At 39.7% G+C, this 24,935-nt stretch overlaps 3 protein-coding genes across 4 annotated transcripts; all 3 read right to left on the minus strand.

Moving 5' to 3' along the window:
- Positions 1–689: 689 nt before the first annotated feature.
- On the minus strand, positions 690–2,958 carry LOC135625423 (protein CHUP1, chloroplastic-like). The gene is made up of 4 exons (XM_065130217.1): positions 2,601–2,958; positions 2,457–2,518; positions 1,674–2,393; positions 690–1,589 (listed from the first exon to the last, which is right to left on the minus strand). The coding sequence occupies exons 1-4, from the start codon at positions 2,812–2,814 to the stop codon at positions 825–827; spliced, it is 1,761 nt and encodes a 586-aa protein (XP_064986289.1). The 5' UTR covers positions 2,815–2,958; the 3' UTR covers positions 690–824.
- A 7,323-nt stretch (positions 2,959–10,281) lies between these two features.
- On the minus strand, positions 10,282–18,232 carry LOC135625426 (endoribonuclease Dicer homolog 3a-like). Of its 2 annotated transcripts, XM_065130229.1 has the most exons (11): positions 18,109–18,232; positions 17,435–17,699; positions 17,214–17,346; positions 14,380–14,597; positions 14,084–14,293; positions 12,722–13,198; positions 12,333–12,614; positions 11,938–12,264; positions 11,522–11,708; positions 11,293–11,404; positions 10,282–10,824 (listed from the first exon to the last, which is right to left on the minus strand). In XM_065130229.1, the coding sequence occupies exons 2-11, from the start codon at positions 17,624–17,626 to the stop codon at positions 10,596–10,598; spliced, it is 2,367 nt and encodes a 788-aa protein (XP_064986301.1). In that variant the 5' UTR covers positions 17,627–17,699; positions 18,109–18,232; the 3' UTR covers positions 10,282–10,595. The 2 variants fall into 2 exon arrangements, with proteins under 2 accessions (XP_064986301.1, XP_064986302.1); XM_065130230.1 differs by lacking the exons at positions 17,435–17,699; positions 18,109–18,232 and having other exon boundaries at positions 17,182–17,316.
- On the minus strand, positions 18,118–24,838 carry LOC135625427 (endoribonuclease Dicer homolog 3a-like). Its single transcript, XM_065130231.1, has 9 exons — positions 24,704–24,838; positions 21,902–22,119; positions 21,606–21,815; positions 20,244–20,720; positions 19,855–20,136; positions 19,460–19,786; positions 19,044–19,230; positions 18,815–18,926; positions 18,118–18,346 (listed from the first exon to the last, which is right to left on the minus strand). The coding sequence occupies exons 2-9, from the start codon at positions 22,061–22,063 to the stop codon at positions 18,118–18,120; spliced, it is 1,986 nt and encodes a 661-aa protein (XP_064986303.1). The 5' UTR covers positions 22,064–22,119; positions 24,704–24,838.
- Between the last annotated feature and the right edge of the window lie 97 nt (positions 24,839–24,935).

The raw sequence follows: 24,935 nt of genomic DNA on the forward strand, positions 1-24,935 counted from the left end.
ATATCAGATTGTTATGCACAAAATAGAGATGACATTCAAGTCGAATTTGAGATGAGCTAAAATGGATTAATAGTTAGTCAGGTTCGAAAATTTATATAGTGAAATTCCATTATCATATACATACAATGATAAAATTGGGTTGGACAAAATAGCTGATTGGACGTGGTCATGACCTAACTCGTGACGAAATGAGGCAACTCTTTCTAGAACGGAGACAAGTTGGCCGCATGCACGATACGGTGGAAGGAACGAACACACAAATCTTGAGACGACCCGATTCTTGACCTAACTCCCGTGCCGTCTCGGCGCTCGTCGAGATCCAGTGGGCGAACTGTCACGTGGAATGAACTTCTAGAACGGCATGCACAACGTTCGGGAGACGCGACTGTGAGCGCGACTCAAGTAGCGTGGGCCATGAGATACGTGCAACCCACTTCGGCAGCGTTGTCGTCGGCCCGACCCAAGTTACGAGTCCAGCAACAAGAAAATCTGACCTTTACCTCATCATTTCCTTCAATTTTGGATCACTTATTTTCTCCCACATTTTTTTCTATTTTCTTCATTTTATAAAATAGATTTGTTGATTAGCAACATCTTTTTCTTCCCTCCTCTTTTTTGTTCTTCCATATCTTCATTTCTGCAGCAATTCTTGCTCAGCTTTCTTCATGCAGAAACCACAAGAAAATCTCTGACAGTAATATACATCGAGATCTCCAGTTTTATTCAGGCATCTAAATTGCTAAATCACCTTTTGGATGCTGACAATAATATGCATCCGGTGATACATTTTAGCTTCAAGAACTAAAGGATGCTGGCCTTCCATTTCATTCGATCACCTGTCTTGAATCCATCAAAGCATCTGCAAGCTTTTTTATGTAGGTATCTTCTTGGTCAACTGGATCATTCCTATGTGGTATACCTTTTTCCTCCCTTGCTTCTTCCGCATCAGGCCTGCGTAGCATTTGGATGTCCGAAGACAACCCGGAGTTGATTCGAGAGGAATCATCTTTGTTATGCTGTCTTCCGGTTGTGTGTGCTTCCATTCCTGCTAATCGATCGGTTGAGCTATCATATGAACTTCTTCGAATCACATCATCAGCAGAACAAGTGGAGAAGGATGCTCCTTTCTCTGGAATCTCAGACCATGTTCCTGTGTTTTGTTTGCCTTTTCCAAGAACTAGCTTTTTGAGCTTGCTGAGAAACTTTGCTTCGGTTGAGGACGAAGCATTAATGGCAGGATCTTCTGGTTCTTCAGAAGATGCTTGTGATGAAGAAGAAGAAAAAAATTCTGAATAAATTTCGGCAAGATTTGAGCTTTTCTCCGTAGCACCCGAATCGGCGTACTCCAGTATGAGCTGTTTGGCCTTCGCTTCGGATTTGGGACTCAAACTCTTGCTGAGATCTCTTGCAACTGTTGTTCCTGGAGGTGGCTGGTAGTTCCTCAGCTCGTACCTTAAACAAGCATTCACCCATCGAAGATACACCAATTCCTCAGCGTCGGCATAACGATCTGCTCGGAGCTGCTCAATCTCCTCCATCAGTTCTCGATTCGCTTCCCTCGAGCGGTCTGCTTCCTCCGATGCTTCTACCTGCAAATCATGTTACTTTGATTTAACTGCAGTCACGAACTGAAGACGAAGAAGTCATCCGATGGAAGACACACCGAGACAAACCTCTGCACCCTGGAGAACTTGAGAAGCCGCAGCAGTCATTTGTGTGGATGCCAACTTCATCACCAAACCTGAATTCTCCTCTGCAAGCCTTGAATTGACCATTCTGAGTTCTACAGTCTCGTCTTCCAATCCCTTCAACTTCTTCTCCAACTCTGCATCGTTTACCTCATCCCTCTGCTCCCTGCACTGCAGCGAACTGATCCTTTGGTGAAGGGAGGCCATTATCTCTTTTGCTTGCTCCCTGTCCGCTTTCAACTTCTGCTTGGAAACCTTAATCTTTGCTCTTGACGCCTCGAGCTCATTCCTTGTCCTTGAATGATCGGCCAGCTGTGATTCCAGCCTCCGCTTGTCATCCTGCAAGGATTGGATCCTCAAAACATACAATTTAGCCTCGACTGCGCTAATTTTCAATCGATTCTCAAGCTCTTTCGCAGCAGCCTCTTTCTCTTTAGCTCCATGATAAGCTAGCAATTGGAGCTCAAGACTCCTTTTCCTCTCTCGCAGGGACGAAACCAACTCCCTAAGGCTTGCGATCTCCTGCCCCATCGCAGTCTCTGGGGCGGTTTTCATGTCCTTGCTTGTCACCTCAAATTCTTTCATCAGAGTGTCATTCGATTCAGGTAAGACGACGCCCTGTTCGTTGCCTGAGGTACTACTGGTAGAAGACAGCTTCACGGCGGTGGTGGACGTGACGTTGTTGCTCTTTGACAAAGCTTCTTCCTGATAAGAACAAGGCTTAATTTACACGACACAAATCACTTGCGAAGGTTCATCGCAACTTACGCCTTTTGGGATTCGGAGTTCTTCGAGGCGATCGATGCTATCACTCCCACCAGTTTTCGACTCTGCGTATGTCGATGCAATCAAATTCGAATTTTTGATCTCCAGTCAAATCTTCATGAGGCCATGAGTGATGAATTAAGGAACCTGCAGAGGAGGTTTGACGAGATGGCGGAGGAGGGGGAGGAGGGCGGGAGCGGGGCCGGAGCTGGGAGACGACGAAACCGGCAAAGAAGAGAGCGATTCCGATGCCGAGCACAGGCTTCACGTCACTCCTCCCTCTCGCTACCATCTCCGTCCTTTCCCCACCACTCCAACCACCGTCCGCCGCTGCTGCAGCCGCCGTCCTGCCTATCTCCATAATCACCTCATCGCTACAAGATGACACCTTTACAAAGAAACCCACTTCCCACTCAAACCGAGGAGAGGTGAGAGAAAGGCGTCTCCTTGGCGATCCTTAGCCTTCGAGGTGGATGATATCTTCGTGGTTGGCTTCCTCCAATGTGCCTTTCCGAAGCAAGAGGAGGGGACGGCGAGGCCATGATCTCACACGTCTCCGCTACCTTCCATGCGACCATTGGGACCCACATGTGGAAATACAAATCACAATTACGAGAAGGGTAGGGGAGCGGGTATCGGCAAACGAGTACGAGAAGCATAATTGTGTTTTTGTGAAAGCTAAATTGTGTCACCAAAACGAAGTAACGAACGCTGAGTTTTGTGTTTATTTTTTTCCTTTTTTTATAGCTTTTCAGTTTCTATGGCTGTTTTCTTGTGCTCGTGATAGTTTTTGTTGCATGTCACTGTTCAACGTTGCTTCTCTTTGAGTTACATGCAATTTTGATGTCTTAATTAGTTCATAAAAGGAAAAAAAAAGGTAAAAAGAAAAAGGAGAGAGAGAGAACAAACTCTTCTCCAACTGCATACGAAAGTGTAGTGGGGGACCCACTGATGCATGATAAACGTGAGCCGTTGGAACAGAGTGTAGCATGTGTTTCGGTTGCATGTCATCATCATCATCGTCATCCATTTGAGTTACTTGCTGCACCAAGCAGGAGCTTTGACTTCAGCATTCAGACAGTAACTGGCACCAGACATTCATCGATTCACATAAAGAAATCTCAAGCTTATCATCAACTGCTATTTGTGCTGTTAGGTTTGAAACACTTGGATTGACTTAGGTAATAAGCCAGTAGAAGAGAGCAATAGAACAAGCATATGATTCATGCATATGATGATGAATCACAAGACATCCACCGAGTCACCGCACAGTTGTTCATCCAGGCAAAGTGCAAATGTCAAGAACAAGTAGTATCATGACGAGCTTATATCTAAGCTCCAACTTCTTTGTGGCAACATATCCACCACTGACCTTTCGGAGAGTACATCGATCTTACGACTCCATCAGTGGTACTCTCCGCAGTTTATTTTCGCTTCATGGAAGGCTACAGAAACAGCACACGCAGGGACTGCTCCATCTCTCACGCTTGCTTCCACCAGAAAATAAAACGAAAAGGAAATATTATGGTGGGGGGGAGTCACAACCCCCCCCGCGTGTCACTGCACACTGTTTCACGCGTTGCATTGGGGAGCACACCACGCCGACGGTTCCCCACTCCGTCAATGCAACGCGTGAACCAGTGTGCAGTGGGGGCGGAGGAGGGGTAACTTTCTGTTGTGCCCATCATCCGCCGCCCGCGCCCCCTGCCTGTCCTGCACACTGGTTCACGCGTTGCATTGACGGAGTGGGGAACCGTCGGCGTGGTGTGCTCCCCAATGCAACGCGTGAAACAGTGTGCAGTGACACGCGGGGGGGGGGGGGGAGGGGGGGGTAGCACACCCCGGTGGGTGCAAGGGCAAAACAGAAAGTTACCCCTCCTCCGCCCCCACTGCAGAGGGGGGGGAGGGGGGGGTAGCACACCCCGGTGGGTGCAAGGGCAAAACAGAAAGTTACCCCTCCTCGCCGCCATTACCCTCCCACCTGTTAAATGGCACCATCATTACCCTCCGATATCGAAGAGTGCCCTTATAGCTTGTCGGAGGTGCCGCCAAGGGCGGTGGATCAGTTGAGCCCAACAGCACATACTCCCGCGGAGCCTTCGAGTTTCAAGTCCACTGTCGAGAATGAGATCAAGAGCACCTCCAGGAGCTTGATGGAGCTTTTGGCTCCGGCCACCTTCTGCACCGGAATCTTCTACAGCATCCTGTCGATGGTCCTAGAGAATCACTACGACTATCGGCTCTATGAGCCCCTCCATGCCTTCGTCCTCTTAGAGGTGCTGTCAAGTGTGGTGGCCGTCTTCTGTGCCTGCAGGAAGAACTACCGTTGCGAGGTTGAGGTGGGTGGTAATGATATGGAGTCGAAGCTGCTGGATGTTGGGTTCGTCTACTCAATGGTCACCTTTGTGATCCGAATTCTGCTCCAGCTCACCGCCGCCACGTTGCTGTGTGTCGACGCATTCATCTTCATCGGTTGCTTCGCAGGCGGCCTCCTCTACATCTACAAGGTTTGAAGCGATCGATTGATCACGAGGTCATGGATCGAGATTAAGAAAACAATGTTAATACAATAATTATAATATTTTCCTACTATTATTGAAAAAATTATAATGTAATACAAAAATATTATAATATAATATATTTTGTTGTGTTACTGTGTATTTCTGATATTGTTGAAAATAATCTAGTATAGTATAAAAATATTATAATTAGATTGATTCACCGACGGTTAAACGAAAAGAATAAAAAATGATGGATGATTAGCTATCGAATCAAGGGTGGGTCATTCAATGTTAATCAAGCATGAGATTCGTAGGTCAAGTCGACCCTCCAAACCTCAGCCAATCATCGCAAATGTCATTTGGGATATACCGAGAAATGAGCAAGCTATATAGAACAGTGATATATTAAAATTTCCTATGCGATACCGAGAAATATGATTTTTGTTGTTCATGAAAAAAAGAATAGAATATAAGAACAATTACATAAGAAGTTTTATTGAAGAAATGAAAAATGCTTCAATATATTAACATATTCCCTCTTTTATTTATACTAAGAGAAAGAATTTCCTTTAACAGAATAGAAAATTTTTCTGAACAGAATAAAGAGATTTCCTTAGCATGATAAGTTGATCGATCCTTTGATGAAATTATCTCATGCAATTTGTATGGCATTAGAGAAGCTCAAGTGTCATAATCACAAAACAAATCAAGATCAGATGGCCTGCCATCCTTTCATGCTTGTACATGTTAAAATCCAGGTCTTATATAAATAAATACTAGGAAAGAAATTTGGTCGGGCTAACCTTGGCTGCCACTCTACTACTGTTTCAAAGGTAGGCGTTGGCCATTGACATCTTTTGCAGAGTTCATACAGTGCAGTTCGAGGCTCACCTTTTTGCATTTTGACTGTCAAAGCCACTAAAAGAATAACAAAAAAGTTGATCGATTAACATAAACCACTATCAGGAATAATAACAATTAACAATTCCAGTGACATAAAACCCACAGTAGACATATTTACCGGTAATACCTGATTTACCTGTGGGATGAGAACAGAAACATTATTGGAATTGACTACTTAATCGTGCGGTGTAGGAATCTCAATATTAAAAAGCTATTTCAAAACGAAACTTTTGAGATACCTTCAAACCTTGTGATCAATTGATAGCTTCAAACCTAGTAGATGCAGGGGCCGCCTGCGAAGCAGAAGATGGAGACAAACGCGACGACACGCAACAACGTGGTGGCGGTGAGCTGGACCAGAATCCGGAGCACAAAGGCGAACAGTGAGTAGACGAGCCTGACGTCGAGAAACTTCGACTCCTTGTCATTACCACCCGCCTCAGCCTCGCGGCGGCGGCTCTTCCTGCGGGCGCAGAAGACGGCCGCGAGGCTGAGCCGGTGGTAATGACAAGGAGTCGAAGTTGCACGACGTCGGGCTCGTCTACTTGCTGTTCGCCTTTGTGCTCCGGATTCTGCTCCAGCTCACCGCCGCCACGTTGTTTCGTGTCGTCATGTTCGGCTGCTTCGCAGGCGGCCTCTACATCTACCTATCAGTTTGATCACAAGGTTTGAAGGTATCTCAAAAGTTTCGTTTTGAAATAGCTTTTGCTCTCTTTCAATTACCACTTTCATGATCTTTTCTTGATTTCTATGCATGAAAATGAGAGAGAGAGAGAGAGAGAGAGAGAGAGAGAGAGAGTTGATGACTAATCCAACATCAACCAAACGAATACGAAATGCGAGTCCAAGAAACAGAATTCGAGACCCCAACAACCGATGCATCACTCCAAAACGCAATTACGAAACCCGCGATCACCTCTTCTTGAGTGAAAAAACCCATGAAAGAGAAAAAAAAGGTTCTTTTCTATCAAGAAAAGAAAGATAGAGAGACCTTCTTGGCTCGAATTCGTCGGGCTCGTGCTTCTGCTTCTTGGCCGTAGCCGGCGACCCTCCGCTGTCGGCCGAGTCGATGGGTCTCTTCGAGGGACTCATGGAAGAAGTCACCGCCGCAGAAGCTATCGTCGAGGCGAAAGCAAAGAGAAGAAGAGAGGTTTTGGGCTCGCCGAGTCCTTCTCCAGCAACCAAACGAAATGGGGGCCGAGGGATTGCGCTTTGACTCTCTCTCTCTCTCTATCTCTCTCTCTCTCTCACACACACACACACACACAGTCTAGAAGAGCGCTCCCTCTCTGCTCGGCCTCTTACTCTCCTTTCTCGTTTTCCCTTCCGTCTCCTATTATAGCCACGACAGGGGACGACCTCCAAAAGAAAGGGTCAATTAATCTACTGTTTTCTTTAGCTCATAGGAAACCTCAACTCTTGCTCCAACTGGCTACACCCGAGGCGGACCCACATGTTGGACGAGTGATCGCTTTCTTAAATCTGTATCCTGCCTCGAAGGATGTAGCTTTGTTTTTCTTATATCTTTTTCACCGCAGTAAATAAAGGACAAGTTAGATTCCATGTACTTGTAGATTTGGACAATAAGAGGAACCACCTGCGACGATTTCCATAATTTTACATTCGTCATAATTAATTAATTAATTGATTTCCATAAAATCGTCAAACCAAATTCAGTTTCTCAAAGGCTACCATCAATATATGGTTATTTATATCTTCAATAATATTAAACATAAATTATTTTATAGTATTATTTAAATTTCAATTGAAACTCCAGATAAATAAATAAAATAAAATTTTAATTTAATTTATAAAAAGAATAAAGAATTATATATTAGTAAGGTGATGGAAGAACCTACGATCCATCCTCTTTGGTCATCACGGTTCATTGAATCTGGAGCACAAAGGTGGTTCCTTTTTCATTATTTTGGTGAATTCCTCTCCTTTTAATATTGTTCATTTGCTATTTAATATTATGAACAAATGAATAATGTTCACTGATATGAAGTATGAACAAGTTTTCATTGATCATCATAGGACCTGTAAGGAAAAAGATCATGGTTGTGACCTGGCGGCAAGATCATCTCTCCGAAAAAATGATAATATAAATGTGACATCAGATCAATCATGACTGATCCACCAGACGTAATGTGTTGGGAGGATGTGGTGGGGCTCTCGTGAAACAGAAGTGCAGTGCTATTCAACGCCTTGCGGTTCTCCCTCTCCCCATACAACGCGTTGAGGAGAGATGTGGTGGGGCTCTCGTGAAATCGAATGCAGTGCCATGCAACATGTTGGGGAGGGATGTGGCGGGGCTCTTGTGAAACAAAGTACAGTGTCATATAATGCATTGGGGAGGGATGTGGCGGAGCTCTCGTGAAACAGAGTGTAGTGCCATACAATGCATTGGGGAGGGATGTGGCGGGGCTCTCGTGAAACATAGTGCAGTGCCATGCAACGCGATGCATGTGGAGGAGGGGAACCGCAGGGCGTTGCATGGCACTACACTCTATTTCACGAGAGCCTCGCCACATCGTCCCCAACGCTTTGCATGGCACTGCACTCTGCTTCACGAGAGCCTCACCACATCCCTCCTCAACGCGTTGCATGGCACTACACTCTGTTTCAGGAGAGCCCCGCCACATCCCTCCCCAACGCGTTGCATGGGGAGGGGGGAAACTGCGGGGCATTGCATGGCACTGCACTGTTTCACAGAGCATGGGGAGCCTTGCCAGAACCTCCCCCCACCACATTGCAATGTTAATAAATCCCCTGTTCCCCTGACATTGACATTCTGAAACTTGTGTTTCAGAGAGCGTCGACTCCTCTGCACTCGCCCGGTGTGTTTCAATTTCATAACTTCATCTCGCCTGTCAACCCCCTCCGATATTGACATTCTGAAACTTCTGTTTATAGGCACCTCTGCCCCCCAATGTGTTTCGATTTTATAACTCCATCCCACCTGTTAAATGCCACCATCATCACCCCCTCATAGCTTGTCAGAGGGTGCCCCCAAGGGTCATCGATCGGTTGAGCCCAATAGCACATGCTTCCACGAAGCCTTCGAGTTTCAAGACCACTACCGAGAACGAGATCAAGAGCACCTCCAGGAGCTTGATGGAGCTTTTGGCTCTGACCACCTTCTGCACCGGAATCTTCTACAGCATCCCGCCAATGGTCGGAGAGAATCACTACGACTATCGGCTCTATGAGCCCCTTCCTCGTCTTCGTCCTCTTAGGGGTGCTGTCAAGTATGGTGGCCGTCTTCTGCGCCCATCGCAAGGTTGAGGCGGGTGGTAATGATACGGAGTTAAAGCAACTCGATGTTGGGCTCGTTTACTCGGTGGCTACCTTTGTGCTCCGAATTCTGCTACAGCTCATCGTCGCCACATTGCTGCGTGTCGGCGCATTCGTCTTCATCGGTTGCTTCGCAGGCGACCTCTACATCTATAAGGTTTGAAGCGATCAATTGATCACAAGGTTTGAAGCTATTCCTTTTCCTTCTATTTTCTTATGGATTGAGACTAAGAAAACCAATGTTAATAAAATAATTATTTTGTATCTTTTTAATTTTTTTCAAGAGTGAATTTGAAAATATGTTTCAAATATGCATTGATAATCCAATGCATATATCAAATTTAGTGCCCAATGTATATTTCAAATGTAAATTGATGTTTGATAATCTTTTTTTCAAATCGTATACGGATGCTACAGTCAAAATATTCAAATACTGATATTATCTTAGAGTAGTATTAGCATTTCAATATTGGTGGGATGTTAATGTAATTTTGAAAATTTTTAAATTTTTTAAAATATGCTATAACAATATCTAAAATTATAAGATTATCAAAATGATTTGATTTCTTATCTATGAAATTTTATTTATTTATTTTAAAGATTATTTTTATATTTATTATTTATTATATATTTAGACCATAAAATTTTTTTTATAAGATTACTTTCATTTATTTATTTAATTATTTTTATTTTATTTATTTAAATAATATATATATATATATATATATTAAAAATATTAGAAGGATAAAATTGTCATAAATTATTCAATGAACTTTTGAAATACAAATTTATCAAGCAACACTTACATTTTTCATTAATTATTTATCAAACACTCAAAATATTTTACAATGATGTATTCATTCAATCTCTTTCTTAAATTACACATTAAAAATATAAATATATTTGTAAACGCAGCCTCAATGGTTGCTTAGGATTTTTTTGCTTAGGATTTTTTTTAATATATAATTCCGATCCTTCATTTTCTGTCCAAAAATTTATATGCACGTGTCTGCTCTAAAGAGTGGGCGTGCATGAGGAAATTGATAAACTCTCTACAGAACAAAAAAGAATTTAAGATTTCATGAGTATAATTTAACCCTATGTGCACAATTACGAGGATAAGAATCTGAATCCATCATAATCATCTAATGCAATATAATATTTGAATGCAAAGAATAATATATATGTGTGTGCGTGTGTACAAGACAACACCATAGGATTACATGATCCACCAACCAAGGATTAGATGCTATACGAAGCCTCACCATTAAACATCGCATCGGGGAAGTATACTCTTTCTATCATGCCTCTGCATGTCAACTCGGGGCAAAATACACAGTTTTTAATGGTAAAGTCTACTCCCTATATGACTATAAAAGTTATTATATATATATATATACACACACAAATAAAACGCACACACAACTCGCACCAAAAATGTTCATGGAATTCTTTCGGCCGGTTGTTGCACCTCAATCTGGCACCTGCCCTGTTTCTCAAGCTCATAAAGCATGGTTAGTGCTGCAGAATCTTGTGAACTCTTCTTATCAGGACGCCGGTCCCCCTTGCGTTTGATGATGGTGGAATTTGGTATATGCAGCGTTATGCCTGATACAAACATGTGACGGTTGGCGTCTCCCCCTTCGGTACATTCATTCATCTGGTCGCCACTGTGGTAGTGCAAGAGATGAAGAGGAACAGAAAACACAACTGGGTTAGAACTCTGCAACATGATGTGGAATGCAAGTGCTGGCATTAATCAAGCATGAGTTTCGTAGGTAAAGTTGACCCTCCAAACCTCTGCCAATCATCACAAATGTCATTTTGGATGTACCGAGAAATAAGCAAGCTATATAGAACAGTGACATTAAAATTTCCTATGTTTACAATCTACTAGATACCGAGAAATGTGGTTTTTGTTGTTCATGGTCCTTAGCAGGATAAGCTGATTGATCCTAGGATGAAATTATCTCATGCAATTTGTATGGCATTAGAGTAGCTTATGTGTCATAATCACAAAACAAATCAAGATCAGATGGCCTGCCATCCTTTCATGCTTGTACATGTTAAAATCCAGGTCTTATATAAATAAATACTAACAATCATTTTTACTAGGGAAGAAATTTGGTCGGGCTAACCTTGGCTTCCACTCTAATGTTTCAAAGCTAGGCATTGGCCATTGACATCTTTTGCAGAGTTCATACAGTGCAGTTCGAGGCCCACCTTTTTGCATTTTGACTGTCAAAGCCACTAAAAGAAAAACATAAAAGTTGATCGATTAACATAAACCACTGTCAGGAATAATAACAATTAACAAGTCCAGTGACATAAAACCCACAGTAGACATATTTACATAATGGGTAATACCTGGTTTACCTGGGCTGGGAACAGAAACATTCTTGGAATTGACTACTTCACCGTGCTTTGCTGGCGTAGGAATCTCAATATCCAACATTAAACTACCAGATTTTTCAACAGATTCTTTGTGGCTTGCAATCTTTTCTTCAGCTTGTGTCCCTTTGGAGGCATGCCGGGAGTGCAAAAATCCTTTTTCCTGTCACATGATGGTACATGAGAACTTAGACAACCGGTGACCAAAAACTAGAAGCTCAGAAATGTCATCTATGATCATAACCGCAAAACCCTTTCTTGGTCCTAAAAAATAAATCAGCAACTTCTGAGCAAAAACAATGAATTCAAAATGATAAATAAGAAAATTAAAGGATGACAATAGCAAAGCAAAGACTCTAAAGACAAAAGAACAATAAGGTGCAGAAGCATACTTCCAAGTCCTTCAACAGCAAATATGCTGCTTGCCCTTTTGCAGCTTTTTTATTCTTCTCACGACCTTCCCTTACCAACAGAACATCCTCCAGTTGTACCTCAAGAACAGCAACATTCATGTCCCCCTCATTTGTGCATGTTGTATTCAAGAAGTAACCATGGTGGCTACATAATTCAGTAAGTTCACGTAGAGGTGGCAACTCAAGGTTCTCTGGAGTGGCAATTGGGGAGAGTAATGGCTCAAAAATTTCCCATACTTTATCTAAATCAAGCTTTGTATCTATCAATATGGCACCGGCAATACTTTCAACCATGTCTCCAAGGACCTGTGACAGGAAAGTGTTACTAACAGTTAAGGAATAAGAAGATATTCTATTATGTGCTGGAAACCAACCTTAGGTACTTTAGATGAACCATTTGACAAAAGCATATACTTGTTTTCATCTGAATCCTCAAGTCTCTTGACAAACTCTGTTATTTGCTCTAAAAGTAATCCAGAATTATGTTGGAGGTGCTGCTGAAGCTTATGCCTGACAGCTACTTGAGCAAAATTTTCATTATTTACTGATGCAGATCTTAAATCAGTTAATTCCCCAGGGTCAATATCTTTATGGCGCTGAAAGAGATGCCACGTAATGAGCAGGTCCAAAACTGAGTCACCCAAGAATTCAAGACGCTGAAAATTTAAAAGAGTATCAAAAAAATCTAATCGTGAAAACTAGAAATGCAACTGAAAGTAAAGTACTTGCAATTTGGAAGAGACTAGACTAATACGTATGCTACCTGATAGCAGAAGAAGACTCCTAATTCTTGCTGAGATGCATGGGTAATAGATTCCAGAAGAAGACCTTTGACAGTAAACTTGTAGCCAATTTTTGATTCCAGTGTTTCTATTTCATGAATTTTGGGAAGGTATGTCCAACCTGATGCAGTTCTTATAGCCTCCTCAACCATATCAGGCTCAAACTCGGTATCAATTCCTAGCCACTTTATAAATGCAAGAGCAGCAGGTAGCCCACCACCAACATAATATGCACCTATCAGAGCCTCGACACAATCTGATATTGTTTTTGAGCAGAGCCACCTGTGTCCTCTATCACATGCCTTTCCTATCACAATAGACTTGTCACTAATTGTATCCAAAATTATATTTGGCACTTCATTGTCATTTAATCCACATTTACAAGGAACACGGTGTATTGAAATATGTCCAGGAGCAACCCATCTACGAGGTTCAAATGCAGCATCACGTATGTAACCCTGTTGGGAAGCAACACATTGAAGTATGTTAGTAAATTTTGGATAAGTATAGCAATCTGTCAGATTTCACATTTCAGATAGATAAGAATCTTAGACTGGACATTTCAGATTTCACAAGCACATTTTCTTGTGATGCCTCATAATGACACCATGCTGTTATCTTAGAATTTGGACTTGTAAACAAGCACATTAGTCTAACTCGTGGTGCAAGGAAGACAAAACTTCAATGCACTGTTTTCCTTAACAAATATACATACTTTAATTCTAAGATAAAATCAGCAAATATCTTAGCTAACAACCACTTAGATATGTCAATTTCCTACTTAAAAAGTTCACTATTATACAAACCAGGCATATAACTAGTTACTAAGATAGTCTACACTTTTCTTAAACTGGTGCCTGAAACCTAAATGTAATTTTTATCAGTATGATACTGATTAGAAGCATGACTATTGATCATCTGAATGTTGGTCAAATAAGGGGAAAATTGATGGCTTATTGCAGTGTGATATTAATGACTTTATAGAAGAAGCAATTTCATAGTTTATGATGTTCATTTAGTGTGTTCTAACTTCTAACAGTCATAATGTTAGTGTCAGATAAAATCCTAATATTTCAAAAACAAGGACATGATACATTTAGAGGACTGCTGGCAGTTTGTCCTCGAATATGTCCATATTTAGAATATAATGAGTAATGACATTGTATGAAGTCTTTGCTGCAAAAAACAAGTGACCAAAAATGCGGATATGTTCATGAAGCACGTGTCATATAATTTCAGATATTGCCGAATACAGCCTTGCTATGAGTGTTGATGACTTGATGGAAAAATTTTACATAAAAACGAGAAAAAATAAATCCAAACAAATGGAAATGGTGCTGTACCTGTATGCCATGTTTAGTTCCCAAGCTATGAAGAGTGGCATTACGAATTATTTTTATCCGGTCGGAGGACAATTTCCCTTCGTGTTTCCCAGGAAATTTTAGAAAGAGAGAACAACTCACTGCATATTTTAAAACGGAGTCCCCTAATAGTTCCAACCGCTCCATGGAGAAGTCTTCACAACATCTCAGCGTAGTAATTGCTTCCAAAATCTAAGAAAAAGCAATAGTCATGATGCTTAAATAACTTTAACCATGCACGAGGCAGAAACATAGATGTTAAGTTGCTTATGCATTACCAGGAAGCTTGGTATAGGATTGCTAGAACAGAAAGAAATTTCCTTCCTTAGTTGGCAGGCTAACATCAAGGATTCCACTCGGTACATCAAAGAAGGTAGCAAGTAAAAAGATTTCAAGACTTCGTATGGTACATCAATATCAACTAGAAGCTCTGGAGGCATGTGAACATGATTTAGAGACACATTCTTACCATTAGATCTTTTCGGTACAAAATTACCTGCAATTATAAGACCACAACAATGGAACACTCAGGCAGTTAATTCTACTTCCATCTGAATGTTATCCAATTATTTGTAGAAGAAAAAAAAAAAAGAACATGTCTGCATGACCCTATGAACAACCATAACTGGAGTCGGACTTCTAGGAACTAATTATCAGACAACTGGAAAGCCAATTATTTCAAGCTTGTAAATCTACAAAAATATAATTGAACTGATGAAGGAACATCACAAACACAACGTATGCAGGCATCGGCCGTTCTAATTTTTTAGATCCATGGCATCATTCTAAGAAAAAACTCACGCATATTCATGGTGTACAATAATATTGGACTCTATAAATAGCAACGTGTAATGGTGCACAACACAATTTTGGGCTCTATAAATAGCAACAGGTAATGGTACCTTTTTCTCAATTCCATAGATTATCAAATATGGAGAATATCACATTACATGGAAAAAGTCAACTGAGGTGCAATGAATTACTTAAAATTGCTTTTTATCTTTCAATACAGAAATTTGTCATGTGGAAGAAATAGATAGCGTCGTATTATAAGCTATGATATGTAACTGACAGAGGTGTCCCATTGGCATGATTGCCAGCACTTTTCCATGTTCTGCAGCTACAATGGAAGAGTTGGATGTCTTTGAAGATAAGGTGGCGGCTACACTCAAAAGATATATATTTTAGACATATATAACAATGCCATCGTCACTTCCAGAAAATGCTACTGGAACAACAATGTGAAGAAAAAATAAAAAGTCACATTTTGTGGAACAGAAAAATAATTGTTATTTTCCCAAAAGAACCAAGCCAGACACATGGGTCTCGACTCTCGACAACAATGAACTCTTTGTGAAAATTTTCATATGTCCAAGATTTCATGCGATTGTATCAGTAAAATGAGATGATCATTCTTCCAATGACCCAACATTATGACCAAAAACAATCTTTAAAATATTTTAAACAGAAAGATATATCTCTTAATTTTAGCACTGACTTTATATGATTATCAATAGCAAATCTTTCATTAATGCAGCAAGCAAGCATACAAGTGAAAACCTTATCTAGATAATGGAAAGTTCCATCATGATCAAGACGAAGCCTCAAACAAAACAACCAGAACATGGAAAAGTGCTATGCAGATATTTGCAGCAGCTGGCTAGTTCTGGGGTCAGGCCACTCCATAGCTCTCCATATGTTCAATCATTGAAGTAGAGGATCATCCAAGTACAAACAACTATAAGTGCAAAGGCAAACCACTAATTTGGCACAAGGGTCATGGTGCAAGTCCACACAGCAAAGCAGATCACTATATTGGTAAAAGGGACAAGTGTGGCAGCAGAAGCGAAAAAGAAAAGGAGAAGAAAGAGAAGTTAAAGAAGGAAAAGCCAGAAATAAGGAAATAATAGAGAAAGGATGGCTATCAAAATTTTTTGTTTGGCCTCCGCTTCAATCTTTTCTAGGTTCTCATATGAACATTACTTTAGTGGAGGAAATTTTCACGGCGACATTTGCTGTATTCACCTCAAGGCCCAAAAGAAATTAAAGAAAAAGTGAGTCTAATGATGTTAAATGATGGCAGGAGTTGACCTTGCTTTGGTGAGGTGGCATTATAGTACTGTGAATACAACAAGAAGCTCACTCCATTAGATAGTTATGGATTTTTATCATAATGGTCAATGATGTTACACATGTTCTGCTTACACTGAACCAAGCTACCAGGTTTCAGGTCTAACAAACTGTGTCGCACAAAGTTTGCTCAAAATTTCATGGCACTTTATACCCTGTTAGACGTGTTAATTACTGTCTAGATCTGTTTTTATGCTAACACATGGCTAGACCAATTGTTAGGCTGTGCCAATTGATATAGGTGGCAAGTCAACCAACATTAGATTATACATACAGTACCACAAAGGTATCAGCTGGCCCCATGCCATAAAATGGCAACTTGGTATTATTTATGCTAACACAATGTCAGACCAATCATTCGGTTGTGCCAATCTGCCTGACATTATACATACAAAACAAAAGGTACTGCCCATCCCCATGCCACGATATTGGCAATCCTTGATACAATTTACCATGAGTGAGATATTCTAAGTTACTAGCTTCTCGAGTAATAAGATTTAGTCACCACTTATGTTTAAAGCATATTCAAGGAAAGGATGTTTTACAGGATAAATGTATATAGATTACTTGCAAGTTCATTTATTTTAAAAGAACTTGGTACAACATCTTTCAGGAGAGAGAACTGAATCTTATTGATTAGTGTAAAACAATTAATGCCTACTGACAAATACAATCAGAGCAAATACTGTTCACAGATCACATGTATTTCAGCGCACCTCGTCGTGACCCAGTAAGACATGCCAATCATGTCATAGCATGACTGGTTTGATAGATTGGCATGCATAAGGGTCCACATACATGTAACGACAGCTCAGATATTTTTGGTATTAACGCATGGTAACAGCAAAATTGGAAAGCCAAAAAATTAACACCTAGATATAAATTTCAACGGAGAAGAAGTTGCAAGCAATACGTAATCTACATAAATTTAGTCTAAATAGTAATTTTACGTCTAAAATGAACTGAAGTCTAAAATGAGAACCAGCTTGTCGAGCTCGGCCATGAGACTGAATGTAACTACGAGCTGTTTTCGGCAAATCAAAACTGATTACACATGAACAATCTGGCACATCGGTACCCTCTTCAGCGACATCAGTGGTAAATAGTAAATTTGCCTACAAAAACAAATTATGTATAGTTGCGTTTATTATCCAGAGTAGTCACTGAAACATTGATAAATAATATAATATAAATTTCAGATACCTTCCCTGAACGAAAGGAGTCCAGAATATCCTTTTGCGTTTTTGGGGTTAGTGCGTCAACTGAAGAAGACCCTCCAGCCAAGTATGACACAGTGAAATGTGATAAAAAACAAACTTTCTTAATAAATCTTTCCAAAACTTTAGCAGTAATATTTCTTTCAACAAAGATGAGGCAGACTACTTGCCTAGGCATCCTGCAGAAAAAATAAAGAGTTGATTGCAGTCGACATTACAAGAAGCAGATTAAAGTAGGAAAAGTTCTCCCTCTGTGCACAATTACGAGGATAAGAATCTGAATCCATCATAATCATCTAATGCAATATAATATTTGAATGCAAAGAATAATATATGTGTGTGTGTGTGTACAAGACAACACCATGGGATTACAGGATCCACCAACCAAGGATTTAGATGCTATACGAAGCCTCACCATTAAACATCGCATCGGGGAAGTATACTCAGGGCAAAATACTCTGTATATATATATATCTATATATATATATATATATATATATATATATATATATATATATATATATACTCTTTCTATAATGCCTCTGCTTGTCAACTCGGGGCAAAATACACAGTTTTTATTGGTAAAGTCTACTCAGACTATAAAAGTCATTATATATATATATATACACACACACACACAAACGCACACACAACACGCACCAAAAATGTTCATGAAATTCTTTCGGCCGGTTGTTGCACCTCAATCTGGCACCTGCCCAGTTTCTCAAGCTCATAAAGCATGGTTAGTGCTGCAGAATCTTGTGAACTCTTCTTATCAGGACGCCGGTCCCCCTTGCGTTTGATGATGGTGGAATTTGGTATATGCAGCGTTATGCCTGATACAAACATGTGACGGTTGGCGTCTCCCCCTTCGGTACATTCATTCATCTGGTCGCCACTGTGGTAGTGCAAGAGATGAAGAGGAACAGAAAACACAACTGGGTTAGAACTCTGCAACATGATGTGGAATGCAAGTGCTGGCATTAATCAAGCATGAGTTTCGTAGGTAAAGTTGACCCTCCAAACCTCTGCCAATCATCACAAATGTCATTTTGGATGTACCGAGAAATAAGCAAGCTATATAGAACAGTGACATTAAAATTTCCTATGTTTACAATCTACTAGATACCGAGAAATGTGGTTTTTGTTGTTCATGGTCCTTAGCAGGATAAGCTGATTGATCCTAGGATGAAATTATCTCATGCAATTTGTATGGCATTAGAGTAGCTTATGTGTCATAATCACAAAACAAATCAAGATCAGATGGCCTGCCATCCTTTCATGCTTGTGCATGTTAAAATCCAGGTCTTATATAAATAAATACTAACAATCATTTTTACTAGGGAAGAAATTTGGTCGGGCTAACCTTGGCTTCCACTCTAATGTTTCAAAGCTAGGCATTGGCCATTGACATCTTTTGCAGAGTTCATACAGTGCAGTTCGAGGCCCACCTTTTTGCATTTTGACTGTCAAAGCCACTAAAAGAAAAACATAAAAGTTGATCGATTAACATAAACCACTATCAGGAATAATAACAATTAACAAGTCCAGTGACATAAAACCCACAGTAGACATATTTACATAATGGGTAATACCTGGTTTACCTGGGCTGGGAACAGAAACATTCTTGGAATTGACTACTTCACCGTGCTTTGCTGGCGTAGGAATCTCAATATCCAACATTAAACTACCAGATTTTTCAACAGATTCTTTGTGGCTTGCAATCTTTTCTTCAGCTTGTGTCCCTTTGGAGGCATACCGGGAGTGCAAAAATCCTTTTTCCTGTCACATGATGGTACATGAGAACTTAGACAACCGGTGACCAAAAACTAGAAGCTCAGAAATGTCATCTATGATCATAACCGCAAAACCCTTTCTTGGTCCTAAAAAATAAATCAGCAACTTCTGAGCAAAACCAATGAATTCAAAATGATAAATAAGAAAATTAAAGGATGACAATAGCAAAGCAAAGACTCTAAAGACAAAAGAACAATAAGGTGCAGAAGCATACTTCCAAGTCCTTCAACAGCAAATATGCTGCTTGCCCTTTTGCAGCTTTTTTATTCTTCTCACGACCTTCCCTTACCAACAGAACATCCTCCAGTTGTACCTCAAGAACAGCAACATTCATGTCCCCCTCATTTGTGCATGTTGTATTCAAGAAGTAACCATGGTGGCTACATAATTCAGTAAGTTCACGTAGAGGTGGCAACTCAAGGTTCTCTGGAGTGGCAATTGGGGAGAGTAATGGCTCAAAAATTTCCCATACTTTATCTAAATCAAGCTTTGTATCTATCAATATGGCACCGGCAATACTTTCAACCATGTCTCCAAGGACCTGTGACAGGAAAGTGTTACTAACAGTTAAGGAATAAGAAGATATTCTATTATGTGCTGGAAACCAACCTTAGGTACTTTAGATGAACCATTTGACAAAAGCATATACTTGTTTTCATCTGAATCCTCAAGTCTCTTGACAAACTCTGTTATTTGCTCTAAAAGTAATCCAGAATTATGTTGGAGGTGCTGCTGAAGCTTATGCCTGACAGCTACTTGAGCAAAATTTTCATTATTTACTGATGCAGATCTTAAATCAGTTAATTCCCCAGGGTCAATATCTTTATGGCGCTGAAAGAGATGCCACGTAATGAGCAGGTCCAAAACTGAGTCACCCAAGAATTCAAGACGCTGAAAATTTAAAAGAGTATCAAAAAAATCTAATCGTGAAAACTAGAAATGCAACTGAAAGTAAAGTACTTGCAATTTGGAAGAGACTAGACTAATACGTATGCTACCTGATAGCAGAAGAAGACTCCTAATTCTTGCTGAGATGCATGGGTAATAGATTCCAGAAGAAGACCTTTGACAGTAAACTTGTAGCCAATTTTTGATTCCAGTGTTTCTATTTCATGAATTTTGGGAAGGTATGTCCAACCTGATGCAGTTCTTATAGCCTCCTCAACCATATCAGGCTCAAACTCGGTATCAATTCCTAGCCACTTTATAAATGCAAGAGCAGCAGGTAGCCCACCACCAACATAATATGCACCTATCAGAGCCTCGACACAATCTGATATTGTTTTTGAGCAGAGCCACCTGTGTCCTCTATCACATGCCTTTCCTATCACAATAGACTTGTCACTAATTGTATCCAAAATTATATTTGGCACTTCATTGTCATTTAATCCACATTTACAAGGAACACGGTGTATTGAAATATGTCCAGGAGCAACCCATCTACGAGGTTCAAATGCAGCATCACGTATGTAACCCTGTTGGGAAGCAACACATTGAAGTATGTTAGTAAATTTTGGATAAGTATAGCAATCTGTCAGATTTCACATTTCAGATAGATAAGAATCTTAGACTGGACATTTCAGATTTCACAAGCACATTTTCTTGTGATGCCTCATAATGACACCATGCTGTTATCTTAGAATTTGGACTTGTAAACAAGCACATTAGTCTAACTCGTGGTGCAAGGAAGACAAAACTTCAATGCACTGTTTTCCTTAACAAATATACATACTTTAATTCTAAGATAAAATCAGCAAATATCTTAGCTAACAACCACTTAGATATGTCAATTTCCTACTTAAAAAGTTCACTATTATACAAACCAGGCATATAACTAGTTACTAAGATAGTCTACACTTTTCTTAAACTGGTGCCTGAAACCTAAATGTAATTTTTATCAGTATGATACTGATTAGAAGCATGACTATTGATCATCTGAATGTTGGTCAAATAAGGGGAAAATTGATGGCTTATTGCAGTGTGATATTAATGACTTTATAGAAGAAGCAATTTCATAGTTTATGATGTTCATTTAGTGTGTTCTAACTTCTAACAGTCATAATGTTAGTGTCAGATAAAATCCTAATATTTCAAAAACAAGGACATGATACATTTAGAGGACTGCTGGCAGTTTGTCCTCGAATATGTCCATATTTAGAATATAATGAGTAATGACATTGTATGAAGTCTTTGCTGCAAAAAACAAGTGACCAAAAATGCGGATATGTTCATGAAGCACGTGTCATATAATTTCAGATATTGCCGAATACAGCCTTGCTATGAGTGTTGATGACTTGATGGAAAAATTTTACATAAAAACGAGAAAAAATAAATCCAAACAAATGGAAATGGTGCTGTACCTGTATGCCATGTTTAGTTCCCAAGCTATGAAGAGTGGCATTACGAATTATTTTTATCCGGTCGGAGGACAATTTCCCTTCGTGTTTCCCAGGAAATTTTAGAAAGAGAGAACAACTCACTGCATATTTTAAAACGGAGTCCCCTAATAGTTCCAACCGCTCCATGGAGAAGTCTTCACAACATCTCAGCGTAGTAATTGCTTCCAAAATCTAAGAAAAAGCAATAGTCATGATGCTTAAATAACTTTAACCATGCACGAGGCAGAAACATAGATGTTAAGTTGCTTATGCATTACCAGGAAGCTTGGTATAGGATTGCTAGAACAGAAAGAAATTTCCTTCCTTAGTTGGCAGGCTAACATCAAGGATTCCACTCGGTACATCAAAGAAGGTAGCAAGTAAAAAGATTTCAAGACTTCGTATGGTACATCAATATCAACTAGAAGCTCTGGAGGCATGTGAACATGATTTAGAGACACATTCTTACCATTAGATCTTTTCGGTACAAAATTACCTGCAATTATAAGACCACAACAATGGAACACTCAGGCAGTTAATTCTACTTCCATCTGAATGTTATCCAATTATTTGTAGAAGAAAAAAAAAAAAGAACATGTCTGCATGACCCTATGAACAACCATAACTGGAGTCGGACTTCTAGGAACTAATTATCAGACAACTGGAAAGCCAATTATTTCAAGCTTGTAAATCTACAAAAATATAATTGAACTGATGAAGGAACATCACAAACACAACGTATGCAGGCATCGGCCGTTCTAATTTTTTAGATCCATGGCATCATTCTAAGAAAAAACTCACGCATATTCATGGTGTACAATAATATTGGACTCTATAAATAGCAACGTGTAATGGTGCACAACACAATTTTGGGCTCTATAAATAGCAACAGGTAATGGTACCTTTTTCTCAATTCCATAGATTATCAAATATGGAGAATATCACATTACATGGAAAAAGTCAACTGAGGTGCAATGAATTACTTAAAATTGCTTTTTATCTTTCAATACAGAAATTTGTCATGTGGAAGAAATAGATAGCGTCGTATTATAAGCTATGATATGTAACTGACAGAGGTGTCCCATTGGCATGATTGCCAGCACTTTTCCATGTTCTGCAGCTACAATGGAAGAGTTGGATGTCTTTGAAGATAAGGTGGCGGCTACACTCAAAAGATATATATTTTAGACATATATAACAATGCCATCGTCACTTCCAGAAAATGCTACTGGAACAACAATGTGAAGAAAAAATAAAAAGTCACATTTTGTGGAACAGAAAAATAATTGTTATTTTCCCAAAAGAACCAAGCCAGACACATGGGTCTCGACTCTCGACAACAATGAACTCTTTGTGAAAATTTTCATATGTCCAAGATTTCATGCGATTGTATCAGTAAAATGAGATGATCATTCTTCCAATGACCCAACATTATGACCAAAAACAATCTTTAAAATATTTTAAACAGAAAGATATATCTCTTAATTTTAGCACTGACTTTATATGATTATCAATAGCAAATCTTTCATTAATGCAGCAAGCAAGCATACAAGTGAAAACCTTATCTAGATAATGGAAAGTTCCATCATGATCAAGACGAAGCCTCAAACAAAACAACCAGAACATGGAAAAGTGCTATGCAGATATTTGCAGCAGCTGGCTAGTTCTGGGGTCAGGCCACTCCATAGCTCTCCATATGTTCAATCATTGAAGTAGAGGATCATCCAAGTACAAACAACTATAAGTGCAAAGGCAAACCACTAATTTGGCACAAGGGTCATGGTGCAAGTCCACACAGCAAAGCAGATCACTATATTGGTAAAAGGGACAAGTGTGGCAGCAGAAGCGAAAAAGAAAAGGAGAAGAAAGAGAAGTTAAAGAAGGAAAAGCCAGAAATAAGGAAATAATAGAGAAAGGATGGCTATCAAAATTTTTTGTTTGGCCTCCGCTTCAATCTTTTCTAGGTTCTCATATGAACATTACTTTAGTGGAGGAAATTTTCACGGCGACATTTGCTGTATTCACCTCAAGGCCCAAAAGAAATTAAAGAAAAAGTGAGTCTAATGATGTTAAATGATGGCAGGAGTTGACCTTGCTTTGGTGAGGTGGCATTATAGTACTGTGAATACAACAAGAAGCTCACTCCATTAGATAGTTATGGATTTTTATCATAATGGTCAATGATGTTACACATGTTCTGCTTACACTGAACCAAGCTACCAGGTTTCAGGTCTAACAAACTGTGTCGCACAAAGTTTGCTCAAAATTTCATGGCACTTTATACCCTGTTAGACGTGTTAATTACTGTCTAGATCTGTTTTTATGCTAACACATGGCTAGACCAATTGTTAGGCTGTGCCAATTGATATAGGTGGCAAGTCAACCAACATTAGATTATACATACAGTACCACAAAGGTATCAGCTGGCCCCATGCCATAAAATGGCAACTTGGTATTATTTATGCTAACACAATGTCAGACCAATCATTCGGTTGTGCCAATCTGCCTGACATTATACATACAAAACAAAAGGTACTGCCCATCCCCATGCCACGATATTGGCAATCCTTGATACAATTTACCATGAGTGAGATATTCTAAGTTACTAGCTTCTCGAGTAATAAGATTTAGTCACCACTTATGTTTAAAGCATATTCAAGGAAAGGATGTTTTACAGGATAAATGTATATAGATTACTTGCAAGTTCATTTATTTTAAAAGAACTTGGTACAACATCTTTCAGGAGAGAGAACTGAATCTTATTGATTAGTGTAAAACAATTAATGCCTACTGACAAATACAATCAGAGCAAATACTGTTCACAGATCACATGTATTTCAGCGCACCTCGTCGTGACCCAGTAAGACATGCCAATCATGTCATAGCATGACTGGTTTGATAGATTGGCATGCATAAGGGTCCACATACATGTAACGACAGCTCAGATATTTTTGGTATTAACGCATGGTAACAGCAAAATTGGAAAGCCAAAAAATTAACACCTAGATATAAATTTCAACGGAGAAGAAGTTGCAAGCAATACGTAATCTACATAAATTTAGTCTAAATAGTAATTTTACGTCTAAAATGAACTGAAGTCTAAAATGAGAACCAGCTTGTCGAGCTCGGCCATGAGACTGAATGTAACTACGAGCTGTTTTCGGCAAATCAAAACTGATTACACATGAACAATCTGGCACATCGGTACCCTCTTCAGCGACATCAGTGGTAAATAGTAAATTTGCCTACAAAAACAAATTATGTATAGTTGCGTTTATTATCCAGAGTAGTCACTGAAACATTGATAAATAA

This window comes from Musa acuminata, chromosome BXJ2-10, assembly GCF_036884655.1.
Source record: "Musa acuminata AAA Group cultivar baxijiao chromosome BXJ2-10, Cavendish_Baxijiao_AAA, whole genome shotgun sequence".
NCBI lineage: Eukaryota > Viridiplantae > Streptophyta > Magnoliopsida > Zingiberales > Musaceae > Musa > Musa acuminata.

Excerpts from the sequence above, each read along its gene's own strand:
- LOC135625423 (XM_065130217.1), bottom strand. The coding sequence starts at position 2,814 with ATGGAGATAGGCAGGACGGCGGCTGCAGCAGCGGCGGACGGTGGTTGG. Across the intron at positions 2,519-2,600 it reads TCGTCAAACCTCCTCTGCAG|AGTCGAAAACTGGTGGGAGT; the intron begins GTTCCTTAATTC and ends CGACATACGCAG. Across the intron at positions 1,590-1,673 it reads AAGTTCTCCAGGGTGCAGAG|GTAGAAGCATCGGAGGAAGC; the intron begins GTTTGTCTCGGT and ends CATGATTTGCAG.
- LOC135625426 (XM_065130229.1), bottom strand. The coding sequence starts at position 17,626 with ATGCCTAGGCAAGTAGTCTGCCTCATCTTTGTTGAAAGAAATATTACT. Across the intron at positions 12,615-12,721 it reads GAGTCTTCTTCTGCTATCAG|CGTCTTGAATTCTTGGGTGA; the intron begins GTAGCATACGTA and ends TTAAATTTTCAG. Across the intron at positions 12,265-12,332 it reads GTTCATCTAAAGTACCTAAG|GTCCTTGGAGACATGGTTGA; the intron begins GTTGGTTTCCAG and ends TTCCTGTCACAG.
- LOC135625427 (XM_065130231.1), bottom strand. The coding sequence starts at position 22,063 with ATGCCTCCAGAGCTTCTAGTTGATATTGATGTACCATACGAAGTCTTG. Across the intron at positions 20,137-20,243 it reads GAGTCTTCTTCTGCTATCAG|CGTCTTGAATTCTTGGGTGA; the intron begins GTAGCATACGTA and ends TTAAATTTTCAG. Across the intron at positions 18,927-19,043 it reads TCCCAGCCCAGGTAAACCAG|TGGCTTTGACAGTCAAAATG; the intron begins GTATTACCCATT and ends TTTTTCTTTTAG.